Source organism: Equus przewalskii, chromosome 16 (assembly GCF_037783145.1).
Source record: "Equus przewalskii isolate Varuska chromosome 16, EquPr2, whole genome shotgun sequence".
Lineage (NCBI taxonomy): Eukaryota > Metazoa > Chordata > Mammalia > Perissodactyla > Equidae > Equus > Equus przewalskii.
Genome location: NC_091846.1, coordinates 11,550,239 through 11,572,723, shown reverse-complemented (window position 1 = coordinate 11,572,723; position 22,485 = coordinate 11,550,239). Strand labels below are relative to the sequence as shown.

Here is a 22,485-nt window from a genome sequence, read left to right as displayed (position 1 = left end):
AATCGTAGTGGGAGATGACAGTGGTGATATGTATATTTCTTTATTTGAGGAATTGGGTGTGTGTTACAAGAATGAAAGTTATAGCAGTAACTACTGTTTGTGTCATGATTTACAGTTTACAGAGCCTTTCATATATAAAAGTCTTGTGAGATGGGTTATATTATTTTCATTTTGTAGAAGGAGCAGAGGCTTAAGAGAATAAGTTCATGTTAAGCGACTTGAGAGAAGTTAGAAAAACTGGTAAGAGATCAGACTAGAGCTATAAATGATACTGCGTTTCTTCTCTGCGTTTCTTCACTTTAGTATCTATTGCATGCATGGCCCTATATCTGAGTCCTGACTTTGAGGAGCTTGGTTAAGCAGCAGGAGTATCTCTTTAGGTCAACACTTTTTGAATGAAGTAGGATTGTTATTTGGGATTGAATATAAAGCCCCGTATTCTTTGGTGAGGAATGGCTTCATATAGGAGTTAGCTTTCAAACTGAGCTCTGAAGAAAGGAGTAAAGATTTGGTAAATCAGAGTTGAATTGATTTGGGGCACTGAATAAAAAGATAGCATTGTTTAGTATTGATATATGGTAATGAGTATAGGGGGTTTAGATAAAGTTCAAATTCTTTTGGGGTAGTATTCAAGTCCCCTTCTTCCTCAATTTAGTCTTTACCCACCTCTCCATCTTCATATCCTTCTGCACTTGAACCTGCCCTCCACTGCAGGAGACTTGATACTTGTCCATTCATTGTTCTTAGGACTCTTATTCACAGGTTCTCTTAAATGTCTCCACTTTTTGAGGTTTTAGCTTATCTCAGCTTTTAGTAATTCTCCTTCTGAACTCATGTATTTGCCTTTACCACTCTTTGCATTATCACAAAGACAGCATTATCTTTTTATTTATTGATAACTGACCTAAGCAAATTTGGTTATAAGTAGGTGAGGCTTAGTTGTTTACCCCCAGTTTCACTAACAGGTTTTCATGAAATCAATCTTAGATTAAATTCTAACACAAGTACAGACTTGAAATATTTATGAGTAAGTTAGTACAAAACAGTTCATGTAACCTTCCTAGGTATGGTAAAGCGCCGACTCTTTGTCCTTTTAGGCAAACAGCACTTTCATGACTGGTTTATTTGAGGCAGAATTCAACACTATTCCAGAGGTAGAATTTTGGTACCATTGTAGCTGGCTTCAACCAAACAGAATCCTCTGACTGAGGATTGGATACAGGACCATGTAGGGATCAAGCCTTGGATGTCATTCCCAGGGTGTGGACAATAGATTTTGCTAAGTTCTTATACCCTTTCATGCAAGGAGGAGGTGAATCTTAAACTATTGTAGCTTATCCACATTTCTCATACTCTACTGATTTCACCAATGAGAGAGTGTATTTTCAGAAACAAGCCACTAATGTCATTATTAGCAAAATGTCTGGAGTTGATCAGAGATAAACGATAGTTGAAGTACGTGTTAGAGGAGAGAAAATGCTACACTGCTGACTTTGAATATGGAGGAAGGGATCATGAGCCAAGGTATGCAGCTGGCAATTAGAAACTGGAAAGGGCAAGGAAACAGATTCTCCTTTTCGCTTCCAGGAGGAATGCCAGCCTATCCACAGCTTGCTTCTAGCCCAGTGAAATTTATTTCTAATTTCTGACCTTCAGAACTATAAGATAATAAATCCATGTTGTTTTAAACCACCAAATTTGTGGTAATTTGATAGCAGCTGTAGGAAACGACAATTGAAAGAGAGATGGGAAGATATTTTATTTTCCTCCCTGCTTTTGGAGGAGATCTCAGTTTAAACTCCACAGGAAAGATTGACCTTTTCTTCTGTGGGTCTCTGTCCTTAGTTCAAGGAATGTTTAGAGTGCAGCGCCTCAGTAAAGTGGTCTTGGACTAAGGGTATCAAGGCCACTCAGTAAATAAGGAGGTAAAGGGTTTGTGAATTGTCAGTTTTATTCAGATTTTTTGGGGAAAATCACTTCTATTTTTAAACACATATGGATATATTAAAGAAAATGATGTACAGTTGTTAGAAATTTAAAAAATAAACCATGACAATTAACTCTATCACGGTAGCCCATTTTGGGGAATAGGGTTCCCAAGACAGGGTTGAAGGAACAGGATTCACTTGTTCCTTACTTAAGTGAAAAATTATGAGATCACAGTGTGTCAGTTATCTATGGCTGTGTAACAAATTACCCTAAAACTCAGTTGTTAAAGCAACAAACATTGTCTCATAGTCTCTAAAGTACGGGAATCTGGGTGCCTCTGGTTCAAGGTCACCAGCAGTGCTGTGATCAAAATGTTGGTTAGGGCTGTGTTCTGGTCTGAAGACTTGTCTTGAGGGAAGCTATACTTGGAAGATCTCTCATGAGGTTATTGACTAGACTCAGTACCCTGTGAGCTGTTGGATTGAGGGCCTCAGTTCTTTGCTGGCTATAGGCTGGAAACCTCCGTCCGTTCTTTGCTACTTGGGCCTCTCTTTGCAACGTGATGAGAGAAGGTGAGCCAGCTCTGAGCCCAAGACAGAAGCCACTTTTTTTTTTCTGTAATCTAATCTCAGAAGTGACATTCCATCACCTCTGCCATATTCTATTAGAAGCTAGTTACTGACTCTAACCCACACTCAAGAAGAGGGGTTATACAAGGATGTGAATACCAGAAGGCAAGGATCATTATAGCCGTTGGTTTTGGCTCTCCTACCATCATTTATGTAGCTCTGGTGGCCTGATTTCTGAAATTATTTTCTTTTCTGGATTTGTTTAATATCAGATTGGCAAGGTTGTTTTGAGAATTAAATGAGGTCATATGTGTGTGTATATATAATTATATATATACATATATATAAAATGCTTGACACATGGTAGATTCTCAAAAAGATAGCTATTTTGAAAAAATACGAAAAAGTGGCCAGTGGGCCCACATCTGATTTTTCTTTGATTAGATACTTGATTTGTCAGAGTTCTAAGTTTTGACATTCTGATCATCCATTTTAGTACCTGACTTAACTTGGGAGAGTTCTGATAGAATCTGACTATAAAAATTTGAAAATATTAATATCCTCAATTTATTTTTGGTTCGAGTGGTTGGTATGACATCAGATATATCCAGATTGATACTGGTCTTTTTAAAACGTAAGTCCCCAAAATAAAGCTTCATAGTTTGGTATAATTCAGGGAATTTTTAAAAGATACGTAAGCAGTGTGGGAGGAAAAAGTCTATCCAAGCTAAAATTATTTGCTTTAACTGATTTATGTATTTAAGATGTTCTTCATAGAGGTTTATTCATCTTTCATGTTGACTTGTTTTAATGATGTAAAATGATTTACCATCTCCTCCCTTTCCTGCCCCCGTTTCTTTATTTGGGAGAGGTTAAGACATTTCCTGGTTACCAAAGCTACTGTACTCTTGTAGTATAGTATTATTAACATCTGAAAAATCACCTGTTGATAAGTAATAGCACAGAAAGAAATGACGCGTAGGGTGTCTACAAAAGATGGTGTCAGTTTTCTGGTACTATTGAATATAATTAGGTATCATGGTTGATTATGATCAAAATACTTGTAGATGATTGAACTTTGGTTTGGAATGCCAGGATTGTGGTATTTTTACATTCTAGTTTATCTGTATAAGCAAATAAGATGCCATATATGTTAGATGGTATATTTTGGAAAAACTATGGCTGCTTAAAAAAAAACTCCAAGTCCAGACACCCAAACGAGCAGATAAACAACTCAAACCATTTACTTTGAAGTAATTTGAACTATAATTGGAAATGCATGTTTAGAATTTTTTTGATATGCAAATTTTATTTTTATGATATATACGATTTTATTATAAGCTGAGGAAAAGAGAGAGATGTTTGTTATCTTAATAGTTGAAATTCTTCCTATTACTTTTTATTAGAAAGTATTCTTGAGTCATCCCAGGAGAATATTCTTCTACTCTTAATCCCTTCTACCAACCTTCGTCTCCCTTCCTCCTCTCAAAAAATTATATAATGATATCCAGTTTGCCTAATGGTTAAGGGAGAGGAAAGAAACAGCAAAATAGTTTTGTTATTGTTGGATCCAAATCGTTCTCTTAACTGCATTTTCCCTTTTCTCAGCACACCCTGCAGTCTCTTTGGTGAGTCACTGGTTATGGGGATTCTCTGCCACTGAGCACTTGTAATCTCGCTATCCTTAGAAATGTTTAGGGTAGTACCATATTGTGAGAAAAGAGCTTGATTATCATTAACTTGTTCTAAGAGTGTGCACTTTATTTAGCGTCCAATAATTTCCATTAGTAATTTAATCTCTTAAAAAATTTGAAGTTTGATTATACTTTGGAAGATCCCAGGTTGTTTCACAAACTTAAGCCTCAAGCTATTTTTCCCTCTCACTTGCAGGTCATTTGTGTTTGTGCTTCAGGGATGTGAGTTTATCAAAGCTATCTTGGGTCAAATGCAGTTTTCCTCAGATGAATTGCTTGCTTAGGCTTACTTGCCTTTTAGGTTACCTGTTACACTAAATTTAGGCAGTCTTAGACACGAAATATAAATTCACTAAAGTTAAAAACATGGGTAATAGTTGACATAATTTTGAGATCGATGAAGATTGTTTTAAAAGTTGCAATATAAATGCCACTTTAAAAAGCTTCTGTTACTGGCTGTAATTGTGTAGATTTAAGTGTGTGAAGTGAATTTGAAATCTGAAAACTTTTTAAGATTCTGCTCGTATGCTGTTCTGTTTGCAGTGTAAGGGTAAGTACCAGAAATTCATTTAATAACCTTTCCTGTGTGGCTTATTTCTGATGGCTATAGATTTTATAAATGGCACCTTTATGATTTCTTTTATTAACAGAATTCTGCTTGGTCAGAGTCGTGATGGCATTGTGTTCAGCACTGATGACTATTTTCACCATCAAGATGGGTACAGGTATAATGTTAATCAACTTGGTGATGCCCATGACTGGAACCAGAACAGAGGTTTGTTTTGGGCCAAGTCTCCTGGGATAGAAATCTTGACTAAGAGTCAGAAGACCTGAATTTTTATTCTCGACTTGACTTTTATCAGCTGAATGACTTTGGCGAGCCGTTTAAATAGCTTTGAGACCCAATTTTTTCACGTATTAGAAGTGGTGATAATTATAGTTGCCCTGCTTAATCAAGGTTGTTGTGAAAATCAGAGCATTTTGATAGAATATTTTGTAAACTTATAAATAGTATAGCAGTATGAGCTGGTAAAATCAAGGTGTGGAATATTTTGATAGGCTTTATTTTATACCTCATGAATAAATTCAGATAAGTCTGATACTATCATGTATTTCCAAAAGTTATTTCCCTAAGAGTAATGCTTATGTTTTCTAAGGCTTAATATAATGCCAGGAGTATTAGAAGTTTTTCTCAATAATGTTACTCTACAAAAAAATCTACTTAATATACTTTTCAGAGGCACATGGGTCAATTTCTTTCCATTGAAATAGTGGTTATTAACCTTGGCTGCGCATTTGAATCACTTGGGGGACCTTGAAAAAAGCTTATGCTTAAGTCTTAGCCCCAAAGATTCTGGTTTAGTTGGTCTGAAGTGGATCTTAGCATTGGTTTTGGGGGTTTTTTGAAAGTTATCTAGATATTCTAACGTTGCCTCAGTATTGAAAACTGTTGCCCTAGAACTATGTAAGTAAATGCATATACTATAGGTTAATTTCTTTTTAAAAAGATGAAGAATGCATAGAGAGATTACTATGAACCCATCACTCAGAATTATTATCAGTTTATCAAGATTTTGCCATATTGGCTTTATCCTTTTTGTTTTCACTCCCACCATTCTTTGAGCTGCTGAAGTGTTTTAAAGCAAATACTAGACATTATACTTTGTGCATTTCAAATCAACCTTCTTCTTACTTAATCACATCTTATTTAACTGCAGTGCCATCCTCACACCTAAAAAAACCAATTCCTTGACAACATGTAATACCCAGTCTGTAATTGAATTTCCCCTATTGTCTTAAATATGTCTTTACAGTTGTATGGTTTGAATAAGGATTCAAACAAGGTCCTCACAGTATGGTTGTTTTTATGTTCCTTTTAATTATGTTAATGTATAGCAATTTCCTCTCTTTTTGCCCTCATGCTGTTAACTTGTTGCAGAAACCTTGTTATTTGTTCTGTAGTATGTCCCGTATCCTGCAGTTGTCAGTTTACTTCTGTGTGGTAACCATTTAACTTGTTTTTTTCCCTCCTGTATTTCCTCAAATGGAAGTTAGCTCTAGACTGGAGTATTTACTAGGTTCAGCTTTTTTTTTGGTAAGCACGTGTCTGGTTGTCCCATTTTTAGTGATGCTAAGATTGATCAGTAGCTTCAGAGGGACAGCCTACTCCCTCCATTATCAAGTTTCCTATCAATCTTATATTTAATGGTTTATCCAACAATGAATTGTTTCCTGAGTCAGTTTTTTCATTAAGGGTTGCAAAATGGTGCTTTTCTGGATCTGTCATTCCTTCTGTGTTTAGTAGCTAGAATTCTTCTGTAACGAGGATCTTCTTCTCACCTAGAACGAGCAACTAGGTTTACCCTGAAGTATGGTATGTACAGGAAAACCAGGATAAATGCTTTTCTTTTTAACTGTCAATTTTCAGAGTAAAGGATTTCAGGGAAGATATTTTTGAGTAAAAGTTTAAATGTCAAATAAGTTTCATTGTAAGACTGTTTCCTAGTATTGGTTCTATGACATTCTAGGATTTCTCAAAATACGTTAGAGTGGCATAAAAATCTGAAAAAATGTTAATTCTTTTTGATTTTTTAAAAATGCCACAGAACATTACTACCTGAATCAAATAATCATGGTATTGCAGTTCCAAAAAGTGTTTGCAGTTATTGGCCTAAAGTTAAGGGGAATGAGAGTAGGTGACAAGGGGAATGAATAAAGGCAGTGGGCAGAGCCACTTTACTTATGGTGGACTGGGAAGTTTGTGTGAAACATTTTTTCTCATTGCAGTACTAGTTGTAGAATATTTGATTAAACTGTTCATACCATGTGAATTATACTTGGTGAACAGAATAATAGTGTGTAGATAAATTACTGGTTTTATTATCAATGTAATAAACATGCACTTTTTCAAGGTAATTTTTACCTTTTGCAGGGTAATGATAGCAATTATTAGACATTTTGAAAATTAGAAGCCTGACTTATTTAGGGCAAAATTTCTTTTTTCAACAAATATTTATTGAATACTTTTAAATTCTGGGCACCATTCTGGGAATATCTATCTGCCTCATGTTTATTGCAGTCATGCAGTGTTTTCTGAGAAATGAGTTGTTAGGTGATTTTCTCCTTAGACAAACCTAGATAATATACCTACTATACACCTAGACTATATAGTCCTAATCTCAGGGGACTACTGTTGTATTTGTGGTCTGTCATTGACCGAAATGTTGTTATTCGGCACATGACTATATTAGAAGAATCTAAATTCATCTTAGATAGCTTATAAATTGAAAGCATCTCCAAGGTGTCATTATTCTCTTTCTTACAGTATAATGGTTAATTTATTTAAGAAAATTACTCTCATTATTTGGGTATTCAAACATTGTTTACTTAGGAGCTCTCTTCTCCTGGAGTGCACTGGAATATTGTGTTGAATGATGATTATTCATGGGAAGAGGATAATCTCATTCCTGCAAATCAGAGATTTATTTGGTTAATAAGCTCCTCTCCTAGAACATAACTCCTTGGAGGTGTAAGCCTAACTGTCAGACATTAGGAGAATTACTTTAATTAATTGATTAATTTATTTTGTGAGGAAGATCGGCCCTGGGCTAACGTCTGTTGCCAGTCTTCCTCTTTTTGCTTGAGGAAGGTGGTCCCTGAGCTAACATCCATGCCAGTCTTCCTCTACTTTGTATGTGGGATGCCACCACAGCATGGCTTGATGAGCAATGTGTAGGTTCGTCTCTGGGATCAGCACCTGCAAACCCTGGGCCGCCCAAGTGGAGCGCATGAACTTAACCACTGTGCAACCTGGCCAGCCCCAGTGGTCTTTTTCAATGGAAGATTTGAGCACTGTTTTTAATCGAGGATGGAGTATTGGAAGATGATGGCATCTTGGTATCCTATTTATGACCCAAATTCTAAATTTATTTTGGTGTTTAGAGATGTCTTCTTCCAAATATGTATTCCATCATAGTCATTAATTCTTAACTAACCTTTGGAATTCTGTCTGCCCTTAGACATCTGTATGTTTTTGTTATGAAGAACTTAGTGGTTTGAATTCTGAATCACAAGGAAACTTCCATATCACTGTATTTTACCTCAGCCTTTTAAATTTTATCGTGGGCTCTTATATTTCTTGTCTGGTTACACTGAAGGGGGTGCAGACACTCCTGTCATTAACAGTGGCTCACTGTGGCAGTGATTCTCACCTCCTGGGGGAAGAGATGGTCTAGGGATAGGGAGATATAGTGGAGGAAAGTTTTGTTTTATCTCAGCTCCCAATTTGAGAATTGTAGGCCTGAGAAACATCCAGAAAGTCAGTTGAACTGTGGTGTATGAACTTGGTATATGAAGTTTTGCTGGTAAATAATGATAAATTCATAGCACTCCTTTTTCTTTTTTTTTTTAATGTCTTTCTTATTTCAAAAGCATTATTTGTAATGTAGAACATTGGAAATCAGATAAGCATAAAATGCACATCTTCCCACTACCTACAGATCACCACTTTTGATATCTTAGTGACTCTTCCCAGATCTTTCTGTTTTGACCAAAATAAGATCATATGTACATATTGTTTTGTAACTTGCCATTTTCAGTTAACAATCTCAATCTCTCCACGTCAGTAAATGTTCACCTCTTTTCATACTCAGACCATATTCAAATGTAACTTGTTCCTGTATTTCCTATGTATGAAAGTTAGTTCTAGACTGAAGGCTTCATTAGCTGTAAGTTCAACAAAGTGTTTTCCCCAAAATGTCATTTACAACTTATTTGTCAAAATCAGCATCTAATTTGGAGAATACATATTTCATGTGCTTATGTCTCTTAATTCCTTTTTAACCTTGCAGAGTCCTTTTTTTTTTCATGGCACTGAGTCAAGAGATTGCAGTTTTGGTTTTAAGTACAGAGATGTAGAAAATTTCTTAATAATTAATGTTTAAATTTTATTTTGTGTATTTAACCTAATAGTTCTGCTTTTTGTTTTTGTTTTTTAAATTTATTTTTTATTTCAGCAAAACAAGCTATCAATCAGGGGAGATCTCCAGTTATAATAGACAACACTAATACACAAGCTTGGGAAATGAAACCATATGTGGAAATGGTAAATATGGATTATGAGAGAGTTTTTATGTTTTATTCTTGTCAATTTTTTCATGTTCTGAAATTTTGGTTACTTTGATCTTTATTGTTAAAACGTTTGTCCTTGTTTTCTAAAGAAGAGTGTTCATTTGCTTAGTTTTTAAAAAATTGGGAATGGTACTTATTAAGGAATATGCTCATCTTGTTAGTTTTGTCTGGACTTGAGGATAGTGTTTGGAATTTGTCCAGTTAAGTGGTCTTAAAATTCTTGTAAACCATATTATTTTAAAAGTAAAATTTTTCTTGGTTGAACAAATTTAGGAGTATTGTCTAAATGAAGTTTATATCTGTCTGCCTTCTTTTTATGTTAAGAAGTATTCTCTGGGTTTTTGTTTTCTTCCTTTCCTTTGTGTAGGCCATAGGAAAAGGATACAGAGTAGAGTTTCATGAACCTGAAACTTGGTGGAAATTTGATCCAGAAGAATTAGAAAAGTAAGGCACTCAAATTTTTTGAATCCTTATATTTTTTTCTTTCTTATCTCCTTCCGTGGTCAATTTCTTTACTAGGTTTTGCTTGTCATATCTTTGCTGCTTGTGAATAGGGACTGCTACTTACTCACTTTCTGTTAAGAGGAACATCGACTTAAATTCAAGGTTTTTGAGGCATCTTGCCTTGTTAAATTTTAACTGTGCTTGTTAATTCTTTCTTATGTGAATTTCTACATTATTTTGCAGTTTATTGAATGCTAGTGGAAATCCAGAAAACTTTGAGGGAAAAATTAGGACTTTTCCCTCTAGTTTTTACTAGGCCACTTTTCGCATTGCCCTTCCAACTTCATCTCCTTCCCATTTTAGATCCCATCACCTTTTTACCTGGTGCTTTCATCTTGCTGCTTCTTTTCCATCTTTACTACTAGAGATCCATAATCCCATAACCAGGATCCTTGGAATCACTGTGTTTTGGAATTCAGATTTTTTTGGGATTTTAGAAAGGTAATATAGTCGTAACACTGCTAGCTGAGTTTGAGGCAGCATGTCATAATCAAACATCTTAATATTTCTACAGGAAATCATGACTTGTTAGTCCAAGTAGATGAGAAAGATTCTGCATAATTTAGTGATAGTTCTGAGTAGATCACGCTGCCAAATGAGTGCAGATCTGCTTAGACTTTGTTGCCATATGAGTCAACAGAAAACTGAGTTTTCAGAGCATTTTAACTTTCAGAATTTGTCATGAGGGATTGTGAGGCTTGTATTACTTTCAGCCCTGCTCTTCCATTTGTGTTTACCTTTGTCTCTTTCCCCTCACATCACTGGTTTTCCTGATTATGACTCTTTTTGTTCACTTTCACTCCCTGTCCCCCTCTTTGTTAACGACTTTGAGATATAATTCACATACCTTACAGTTTACCCATTAGAAGTGTATAATTCGGGGGCCAGCCCTGTCTCATAGCACTTAAGTTCGCACAGTCTGCTTTGGCAGCCTGGGGTTTGCCGGTTCCCTAGGCGTGGACCTATGTATGGCTTATCAAGCCATGCTGCAGCAGGCGTCCCACTTATAAAATAGAGGAAGGTGGGCACGGATGTTAGCTCAGGGCCTGTCTTCCTCAGCAAAAAGTGGATTGGCAGCAGATGTTACTTTAGGGCTAATTGTCCTTAAAAAAAAAAGTGTATAATTCAGTGGTTTTCAGTATAGTCACAGAGTTGTGTATGTAACCATCACCTCGCTTTTTTTAAAACCAGTTTTTTTCTCCCTTCTGTGTTTGCCCTCTTCTAGCTAAAAAGCTGTTATTCTGTGTATGGTGGCCAACCACTTTGCTTCTTTCTGTCTTGCCTTTCATTCCTTTGGTTACCTTTCTTTCCCTTTGTGATTTGCGTGCCATGTGTTCATATATGAATAGATAAACTGATAGATTTATTAATATCTGGTATTGTTTGCCTGCCTCAGTGTGTATTACTCCTCAGGTAGAAGAGACAGAAGTTTAAAGATATTTGGGTTATGCTGAATAAATGAATTGAGGAAATTGTTATACAGTTAGGCTTCATTTACATTTGAGGGACTGTTGAAATTTATTAAAATTCTTAATATAAGTTGACTTTACAAAATAAAGTCAGTTTAACTGATACCTAGCATGGTTTGATGGATTTTTTGGGTAAAGAATTGATTGAATCATTCATTTTGACATCATGTGGAATTAGTCATATCTTGCCAATTTTCAGCCTCAGATCTCTTTTTTTTGTCTTCTGTCTTCTCTCTCTGTTGCTTTCCTTTCTCGTGTTGAATGTAAACATCAGTAGTTTTGAGAAGTAAACATTTCTTTTGTGTCCTTTCTCTGGGAAAAATGAATTAGCATTACTAAATCTAGAATTATAACATTAAATGTAAACTAATGTTCTGTATGTTTTGCCATGTCCAAGTCAAATTACAGAAAACTGCAAAGGTAAAATAAATTGTAGAAAATTATTTGAGGGTTAAAAATAATTTTTAAATCACTTTTTGTTGTCATAGTTAAACTCACAGAAAAGTAGGTAAAATGTAAATATGCAGCTTAATAAGGCAAATAATCATTTAACCATTACCCATGTCATGAGAGCATTATCAGCACCTCAAAAGTTATTTGAATTCCTTTTCTGATTAACAATTCCCTGGTAATTACTTCCTTGCGTTTCTTTAAAGCACCTTTTTGTCTAAAACATCTTTTGCCTTAGCACTGTAGTTTAATTTGTTTTTTTCTAAACCTCATATAAATAGAATTATATAGTATGTATTCATTCTGTCTATTTCATTCAATATTATGTTTGTGAGATATGTCCAAATTGTTGTATCTATAGTAATAATAATTTGGCATTGATAATAAATTTTAAAAATGCAATAAGTACCCTAAAATAACTTTTAAAAAGTGATAAATATTTTATATTGACTTTTGTTAGTCTTAGAAGTCCACTCAATTCTACTATAATTCTCAAAACGGTGTCTCATAATCTTTGATTTTTTTATTAAAAAGGGGGAGAGATTAACTCATTGGTTCAGTGAATTGGTAGTTAGTTCTATGTGAAGAAAGTGTAATCAGTTGACATTTTGCAGTGATTTATGGTATCTTTAAACCTCTTAAAAATACTGTTAAAAATTTTGAGAGAGCCAATATAAATTTTTTGTTGTTTAAAATGTAGGTGAATGAGATGTATCTTCTAGCATTTACTTGCAAAATGTAAGTTAGAATCTGTACTCTATTACTCTAAAACAGTTTAATCTCTAAGCCTGTACATTCTTAAAAAAGAATTAAAATCCTTTTCTTTTTTGGTAGGAGGAATAAGCATGGTGTGTCTCGACAGAAGATTGCTCAGATGTTGGATCGTTATGAATATCAAATGTCCATCTCTATTGTAATGAATTCAGTGGAACCACCACACAAAAGCACACAAAGACCTCCTCCTTCACAGGGGAGACAGAGGTGGGGAGGCTCTCTAGGCTCACATGATCAAGTCTGTGTTACAAATAATCTTTAAGTTGCCTCTTTTCAGCTAACACATTTATTCTGTTTCCTTGAAAAAAATGAGTGAGCCTGTCTTGAAGTTTTAATACTTTCAAAAAACGAAAAACAGACCGTTGCCTCACAAAGGATGTTCCTAGCAAGTTGTTTAAATTCTAAAGTGTAAATAAAAATTATATAAAATTGTATTTTAAATGTTTTTATAATCTTTTGTTGTAATACCTTTGATTATCATGAAAACACCCTGAGTAAAGTGTGGATAGGAACTAGAATGTTTTTCTACAATTGAATTTTAGACTAATTTTATCTATTTTGTAGATAATGTTGAACAATTTTATAGTTCATACCTAAATCTAATTTTTCATAAAATTTTAGTATTTTTTCCTTGGCTACCTTGAATATACAAGGTATACTAACTTGTTATAGGCAAGTTGTTAGTTGATTCCTCTATTCGTTATACAGGTAAATTATGTTTCTGCAAATTCATCTGTGTGACAAAAATATTTCTAAGCTTTAATTAGCATATCACTTAGTTAAAACAAAATTCTCCATCAAATGACATACAGTAGGTGTATCAATCACCTGGGGAGTTTTCTTTATAATATACATATTCATAATGTAATATAATAGATACATATTCATCATCCTTCTCAAGCCATCCCCCTATTCCCTACACTCCCCAGTTCTGTAATGGGTAAATAGAGAAAGGACTATATAGTTTAGAAAAAGCTGCTTAGGCTGTTCTGATAATATATCACTTTTCTCTATTTAATTTAACACAGTATAATTCTAATATAAAAAGTATTTTGGACAGCCCCTTAGCATTAATTGTAAGATTTGTCCTGTAGGATATTTTATTTCCCTTAGTTTTAATTTTTCTGTAGAGTCAATTATATATCGCACTGGATAGTTTTCTTTGTTAGATTTTATTCCTTCATTTAAAATTTACAGACTGAGATGAAATTCGTTTCAGAGATTTTATAATTCAGCCTAATCTTTTCTTTGATTTACTCTTTCTTAGGAAAAAGTCCCAGCTAATTACATGGTATTTAAAAAAAAAAATCATCATGATCCTTCATATGTTTTACATGATGATATTTCATGGCCTTTAAGCATTTTTTCTCCTAAACCAACCCATTTTGAATCCCATAATCTTTATATCGTATGTTGTTTTAAACCTTTTGCTGTTCTTTTCAGCTTAACTTTAATAAATCTTCTCCCGCATCTTTATATTACTTTTAAAATAAGTTATTAAGTAATATTAAGTTGCAAGGCTCAAAACTAAATACAGTACTCTCAACAAGGTCTTTATTACATTGCCTTTAGTGAGATAAGGATATGATTTCTATTTGTACTCTTCAATGCTGTTACATTTGAATTGGTATTACTTTGCTTTATTTTGTTTAACACATATGTCTGTTTGTATTTGTTCATCTTAACTAAATATGATGTGGGAATATGCTAACTCATGTTTTGTGTGTAAATGTATACATATTTATACATACACACATTTCCTTCAGGCACTATTTTCATATATTGTTTTGTTTCAGAGTAACACTTCTTGGTATTTGGACTTTTGTTTCCCAGTATTTTATTATGCAAATTAGCATATTTTGAAAATAGTACAGAAGGATTTAATTTGGGGACAGGTTGAACAACTGTTAGTATATACTGTGTGTCCCTTTCCTTCTGTCTTTATAAAACTTCGTATAGGAGTAATAGTACTTTAAATCTATTGTTTTTGAATAATAGACTCTTAATTAGCCAAATTTATTTTGTGAAAGTAAAGAACAGCCTTTGGAAGATACAAACTATGAGGAAACATGTTCATGTTAGACAGTAAGTCTAAAATAAATTTCCAGATTTTACTTACAGATTCAACTTCATCTCTTCTCAGTACTAAGTAATAATCATGCAGACATCATTAATCATTATTGATTATTTTTTAAAAATTATAAATACTTATTGGGGTAGAGAAATTAACATTCTGAAAGACTTTCGCAGGGTTTCTTTTTAGTGACAGAAAATTAATCATTCCCCCAAACATTCTGGCTAGTTTTATTTTTATTTTTTGAACGGTAACAGAATGGAGGAATGAGTATGCAGTAAAGATACCAAAATCAACATTGTAAGTCATTGGTTTATGTTAAAAATCTATAAAAATATGAAATTTACCAATTAAAGATTTTTCATCAAAATTTTTCTTCTATTTGAATATATTTCTTTTTTTTCTTTAATCAAGTATGTTCTTAATGGAATAGCCCCCAGCTGCTACCCCCATCTGAGTTGGTTTCCATCACAAAGAATAAACTGGTCGTTAGTCGTCATGTTTAACTAAGATGAAATACATTTTAGTTAAGCAGAATACAGCTTCTAGTTTGGTTCAGAAAGATTAAGTTGTTTTTTTGTAGGCTTGGTGTAAAAATCAAAATTTTAAAATTTCCTTTTTGATAAGAAAATTTGTATTTTTCTATATGTCATAATCCTGCTAGTAAAAATACTTGTGAGGTAATTAATTTGAACTTTTGGTACTGCTTTTTGAATAGATAATCTTTATTTTCAGTATTCACCTTTCTAAAAGAAAATGTCATTTTTTAAATATTTTATGTCTATCTTAAAGTAAGATTGCTTACAAAAGATTGGGTTGTTTTTTGTTGGAGTGATAGGATGGACTTAAGATTTGAAGTTTGCTTGTTTCTTGTCTAATTAACATAGATTATGGAATTTTCTACATTTATGTTTAGATACGTTTTGAAAGAGCTCATTTCAAAGGATATAAAATATTTGTTCTAACCACGTTCAGGTTTTTGTTATTGCAGAAATGTCTGGTTTTCTGAGCCTGGTCTAAGTATTTATTTAAAAAATTGATGGTGTTCTCTTTGGAAAATGTCAAAGAAATGAGGTTTTTTATGTATTAGTGCCTTGACCACATAGGTTCGCTAGCCTTTGTTGAAGTTCTATGTAGTAGTATAACATGAATGCAGTGACTTAGAATTCAGTTATTAGGGCTGAAGGTTTTTTGTATGTATTTTTGTTTTGTTTTAACATCTGTAACCCATGTTAATAGAGAAATGCTTCTTAGTCTAAAATCGTAAGAGTGTTACTTAGTTTTGTTACAGTGACCATTCAGAATAAATATTTGGTGACAGCAGAAAAGAGCAGATTGAATTAGTGGTTTTTAGAGTTAAGTTTTAAATAGGTTACAATTTATAACTAAAAATTTTTTCCATTGAAATGGTTAGCTGTGATTTTTGTGAATTTACAGGGAAAGGAGAGATTATATTAAGGGATCAATGAGTATCTTCTTTGGTGATGATTTTCTTTCTCTTTACCTATTAAATAAGATTGGCATATCAATTTTTATTTTATTTTTAAAATTAAGGTACTATTAAAACAATTGGTTTCCCTGTATGTATATGAGATTTTCTCCTTAAAATATCCTTAGGATGGTAACAAGTAATATTAAGCTGTAATAGTTTCTGAAAGGAGTAACTAGTAATGACATAGTTAGTAATGACATAATTTTTGTAATAGAATATACATGTATGTAAGCTCAATTTTGAATATAGCTTCTGTGGAAATTCACTATCCACTATGTGGAATTGTCACTATCAAATTATGCGCAGAAAAAAGGGGAAAGAGTAGCACAAATAGCTCTGGAAAGAAGCTTCAAAAGTATTTAAATAGAGAGTTATTATCAAAGCTAAGGCTGTGTGTGTTGGAAAGTTGGTTTTTTTCTTTTTTTAAAAGATGGGCACCTGAGCTAGCAACTGTTGCCAATATTTTTTTTTTTCCTGCTTTATCTCCCCAAATCCCCCCCGGTACATCGTTGTGTATCTTAGTTGCAGGTCCTTCTAGTTATGGCATATGGGACTTAACCACTCGGCCACAGGGCCGGCCCCTGTTGGAAAGTTTTGACTTTTTGGTACATATAATGCAAGGTTATTTTAGTCATTTAGATTAGAAATAATCTCTTTTTCTTCCCTTTCCTCCTAACTAGTTTTGTTCTCTGAATGATAACTCTATCTCATTCTAGGTGTGATAAGTGCAATAACTAAATATTGTAATACACTTCCTAATACAGAATCCATTAACTTCAATAATCTGTCTTAAATTTCAGTACCAGTTAAATAGATTATTTTATCTAGCACAGACACAGCCATAGTCTGACCCCCAGACATTAACAAGCCTTGTACCTACTTTGGTAAGTAACTGAAGACATCATCTAGGAGTGTTATCCTGTTGTTAATAGTTCAATTTTTTAATTAAAAAAAATCTTTTTAAAGATTGGCACCTCAGCTGACATCTGTTTCCAATAATTTTTTTTTTCCTTCTCCCCAAAGCCCCCCAGTCTGTAGTTGTATATTCTAGTTGTGGGTCCTTCTGGTTATGCTATGTGGGACTCTGCCTCAACGTGACCTGATGATTGGTGCCATGTCCCGACCCAGGATCCCAACCGGCAAAACCCTGGGCCGCCAGAGCGGAGCGCATGAACTCAACCACTTGGCTGCTGTTTTTTTTTTTTTTTTAGTTGAACTTCTTTTTTGTAAATTAGTGGGAAAATTGAGATATTTTGAGATGACCTATTGGGCTTTTTGCCTCCCAACTTTATTAGTAACTAAGGAAGAAAAGTAAGAATAATCTGTTCATTCATGGTTAAATTTCTGTTCAAATTCAGTAGAGTCCATTGAAATACACTTTATTTGGATTCTTTTCTTATTTTGCATTTTTAACTATATTCTCAAATAGGACATATAAAATTAAAGTTTTACCCTTGGGGTTAGTTCATCTACAACTAAGAATTATAATAATTGTACAGCTTTTTACTGTCTTTTCAGTTGTTATTCTGAACTCAACTTTTCAGTTTTTTTAGTATAACAAAATGAAAGGAAAGGAATTGTGGCTTCTTACTCTTCCTTTCTTCTTTTTTCTTTTTTTTTTCCCCTGTCTTAATTATTAGAAATCATGTTTCTTCTTTCTTTCATAGTCTTTTCCTGTACATGTTTTCTTTTTCTTTTGTCCCTTTTCTGCTCAGCTATCCTCGTGTAACTTTATAACCTTTTAAAAGAAGATGATGGGATGGTAAGTGCCTGGCAAAAATAGAGGTAACTTTTTTCCCCTGCTATGTTCCACTGAACTCGTTGTTGCTAATGAACCTTATTTAACCGTGTTAAAATTATAGACCACAGCTTTGCAGTTAGTTTCCTGACCCTGTTGTTTAGGCAGAAGTTTAATATGAAAATACTTGGAAAGGTTTATAAAAATCTATCAATGTGTTATTTGTTGGTTAGGAATCCCATAAACATGACATAGTACTTGGATGTATGGATTTGAGAAAAAATTCTTTTATAATACTTAAGCATCATGATGCTTAAGACTAGTTGATAAGTAGTAGTTAGAAATTCACTATGATGGGATTCCCGATAATGTCATGATTCTTCAATCTGTCCTTCTTAACAAACTGAATGATTTTGAAGGAAACCTGATAGGTATTTTAAGTTCAGCTTCTACAAGTGGTTCTTCATATTCTGCAATGCTGCTACAATGTCCAGTAGGAATTTAAGAGCAGCAAGCCTTAATTTAATCATAGTCATTTAGGTAGCTGCCATTTATTTAATGCCTGTCAGTGCCAGTCCCTATTTTAAGTGTGATTGTTACAGTCTCTAATTTTTTGTAACAATCCTACAAGGGTTTTATAAAGAGGAAATGAAAATTTATGGAGGTTAAGCAACTTATACAACATAATTTCTCCAGCATGAGATGTAACCGATTCAAATCTACTTCAGGGATATTCCTCACTATATCCCATTTTAGCTTTGAAACCATAGTCATCTTTTAAAAATATTATTCTTTAGGTTTTTATCGTGGTAGGAAAGAAGTGAAGAGTTGAGTGCATCTTTATGGTACCTTTGAATTTATAGGGTTAGAAAGTATGTTGATGTACCAGTGAAGTTGAGGGAAGAAATCTGTAAATGGCCATTTATTTAGAATGCTATTTTTTAAAGTCAAGATTGAAAGTAGAGATACTGTTCAGTGTTTAAATGTTTCCTGCAAAATATACATTGAAATAAATGATAATCATGTTTCAGCAACATCTTTTCAAATGAATTTTCACATATGCTATTGTGCTTTAGTGTTTAAAATTTATTTTAATCTTTTTCGGTTTTAGTTAGCATTTGAAATGTGTAGTATTCAATAAATGGATTGTTAAATTACATAAGCTATTTGTTTTGCTGACTTAATTTTGAGGAAGTATTTTTTAGAATAGGTCAACACTATTTGTAAGTAGTCTCACTTTGTTTTTCCTTTAATGTCCACTTAATACTTAAGTGTACTTGTAGTAGATAGCATGGAAATTACATCAGTTTTCTAAATTCCTGAAGAATTAAGGGCTTTTTTTGTTTAATAATTAGCATCCTTTTCTTTTATATTGTTTAAATTAATTTTCCAAAATTGAAGAACAGTGAAGGAGCCAGTTACTTATGTTTGCAATATAAATTAATATATTGAATTACAATCATGTGCCACATAATGTTGTTTTGGGTCAGTGATGTACCACACATACAGTAGTGGTCCCATAAGATTAGTATCATAGCCTAAGTGTGTGGTAGGCTATAACATCTAGGTTTGTCTAAGTACACGCTGTGATGTTCACACAACACCGAAATCATCTAATGAGTTTCTCAGAATATGTTCCTTTTGTTAAGTAATGCATGACTATAATTATTAGATGCTACAAGGAAAGGCTTTAAGTACAGAATGGTGAATTCTTACTGTGGAATATTTGCCTTATTTTGTTTTAGTTAACTTTAAAAATAGGAGGATTGGATCGTGTTTGGTTTTTCTTAATTCCTTAAGAATAGTTTGTGGGTTTTTTCATTATTGTTTCTAAATGTGAAATCAGAGGTGATTTTTGTTAGAATACAGAAGACTTAGTGAAAAAAGAAATAACATTGGTTTCATAAATAGATTAAGATATTTTTTGGTTCAGGAAACTGGAAGACAGTACATTATGGGATTGAGATTATTTGAATATAGTACAGTGTAACACTGGCAAAGATGTGGTTAAAACGTTTCATTTCAAATATAAGTAAATTCGAGTTTTTACAGGAAATGTGATAGGCCTGGGCTAGACATTTTGAATTAATTAAAAAGTAGTGAAAAGGGCCGGCCTGGTGGTGTAGTGGTTAAATTCGTGTGCTCCACTTCGGCAACCCAGGGTGCATGGGTTCAGATCCTGGGCGTGAACCTACATACCACTCATCAAGCCATGCTGTGGCAGCGTACTACATATAAAATAGAGGAAGATGGGCCACAGATGTTAGCTCAGGAACAGTCTTCCTCAAGCCAAAAGTGGAGGATTGGCAATAGACATTAGCTCAGAGCTAATCTTCCTCACCAAAAAAAAGAAGTAGTGAGAAAATTTTCTTCGAATTCTGGGGAATAATAGGAAAGAAATTGTTATGACTAGAAGAATAGTGGTTGAAAATGATATTTCTTCCTTTCCATCCTCCTCTTGCTTTTTAAAGACCAGTAGAGCCCAAGGTTTTATATAAGAAAGATTATCTTGTACCCTTAGCCATGAAAGTCAGGCCTTCCTTGGTCACTACTTTGTCCTTTAATAACAGTCAATAAATGTTTGTTGAATATTAGACCTAGTCTTCTCCCTATAACAATCGACAACTTTTTAATATTAAAGACACATTGATCTAAGTAGAGCAACTATATAGGGCAGTTGTAATTTAGGAAACATGGAGATGGAGTGTGAATTAATTGTATTTGATACTTGCTAAGGGAAAGAGTGTCCACATCAGCAGAGAGGAAGGCTCATCCTTTTAACTTGGTGTATCTAACACCATCAGAGCCTCTTGTTCCAGATTTTGAAACTCGCCAGTAGTCTTTAGTTTTGTGATTTATAATCAGGAAATTAAATCCTATAATACAGCTAAGTAGAGCAACCTTGAGGCTTTTGATTATCCTTTTATTTTAGAGTCATTTAAAGATTATTTTCTTGTTTTTTGCTTTAACACTTTGCAAAAGAATTCCTGGCAATCTGAGAAAAATACTTCAGAGATTTAACCTAATCTTAAAGTGGTCCAACCAAAAGTTCATAATCATTTTTTCAGAACTCTTCTTCCAAAGAACTGTGATCCTAAGTGTAGCATTTTTTAAAAAAGTCAAGTGCTTGAATCTTTTTTCAGTTTCAACACATTTATATTTATTCACCAATAAGATAACTGGTACAAATGCGTATCTTCGTATAATTATCCATATTTTGAAAAATTATGTTGAATTATTATTTGTCTTCTTCAGACTAAGTAACCTCAATTTAACTTTTCTTTAATTAGTTTGTTATCCTACTTAGGACACTTTTCGAAGTGTCCGTAGCTTGGTTTTAGTGGATGAAACACATTATTATAAGAGTCAGGCAATCTGAGTTCCACCTCCATTTGTATCTCCTCTCTTTTCTCTCTTCTGTTTCAATAAAGAGGGTAGCCCTCCTCTGATCTAATAAGGTAAATGCCTTCACCTGTGCTCTGGATTCCATCTCTTATCTTCTCAGGAATCTTTATGTTATCAATTATTCCTTTTCTATGTAGCTTCAATCTTGCCTTCTTTTCTTAGTCTGTCTTCATTTAAACATGACCAAGTCTCTCATCTCTTAAAGTCCCTGTTTGTTGAGACCACTCATTTATAGCCACACTTCTCTAATGAACTGTCTACACCTGGTGTCTTTTTTCTCTCACGTCTTTCTGATACTATTCAATCCATTCCAATTTAGCTTCTGCCCCATCATCCTAAATAGATTTTAAGGTCTCTGGAATGTTCCTCTGTATTGATAAGCATTCTTCAGTCCTCATCTTATGTGGTTACTTGCAAGCATTTAACTTTTGATCACTTTTTTCCTTAAAATGCTTCCCATTGCTGTTAGGATAAAGACCAAAAACCGTTATGTGATATTTAAGATCCTGGTTGATGTGGCCTCTACCTTCCTGTCCAACCTCATGTTTTATTACTCTTCTTACTGTCTGCATTCTAGCTGTACTGGCCACCTGTCAATTCCTTGAATGTGTTATTCTGTTCCCTCTTCCTGGGATGTTCTAGGTGCACACATCCTTTCCATACTCATCCTTCAGATTTGAGCTCTTCAAGGAAGCCTTTCTCAACATAGTAGGGTTGGTGAGGTCTAAAAGACATGTTATATGCTTTCATGTGCTTTTTCTTTATTAATTTGTATGATGAGTATATGATTATTTTCCCTCTTTATTATTATTAATATTTTTTTGGTGAGGAAGATTGACCCTGAGCTAACATCTGTTGCCAGTCTTCCTCTTTTTATATGTGGGAGGGATGCTGCCACAGCATGGCTTGATCAGCGGTATAGGTCTGCTTCCAGGATCTGAACCTGGGATCCAAACCTTCGAACCCTGGGCCGCCGAAATGGAGCACGGAAACATACCTGCTAGGCCACTGGGCCGACCCCATTTACCCCCATTATTTTAAAGCTCTGTGAGTCAGAGATTGTACCTGTTTTGCTTACCGTTACATGGTCATCAGCACAGTGGCTGGGAAGAGTGGTTTTCGATAGTCATATAGTAAGTGAATATAACTAGTCTCAGCTTGTTATGGGCTACATTGTGTCCCTCAAAATTCATGTGTTGAAGTCCTAACCCCCAGTACCTAGAATGTAACTATTTTTTGGAGATAAGGCCTTTAAAG

General features: G+C 34.0%; 1 protein-coding gene across 13 annotated transcripts in view; it reads left to right on the top strand.

The window, feature by feature from the left end:
- The window catches only part of N4BP2L2 (NEDD4 binding protein 2 like 2), a 67,422-nt gene that overhangs the window by 4,955 nt on the left and 39,982 nt on the right, over positions 1-22,485 (top strand). For 2 of the 13 annotated variants that reach the window (XM_070577937.1, XM_070577938.1), the window contains exons 3-6: positions 4,843-4,967; positions 9,208-9,296; positions 9,690-9,766; positions 12,580-12,726. The exons of 2 other annotated variants lie outside the window; for them this stretch is intronic. In XM_070577937.1, coding sequence (XP_070434038.1) covers positions 4,843-4,967; positions 9,208-9,296; positions 9,690-9,766; positions 12,580-12,726 — 438 coding nt within the window. Of the gene's footprint in view, positions 1-4,842; positions 4,968-9,207; positions 9,297-9,689; positions 9,767-12,445; positions 12,484-12,579; positions 14,964-17,108; positions 18,546-22,485 lie in introns of those variants that run through there. 9 more of the 13 variants (XR_011527767.1, XM_070577940.1, XM_008510756.2 and 6 more) reach the window with 8 other exon arrangements.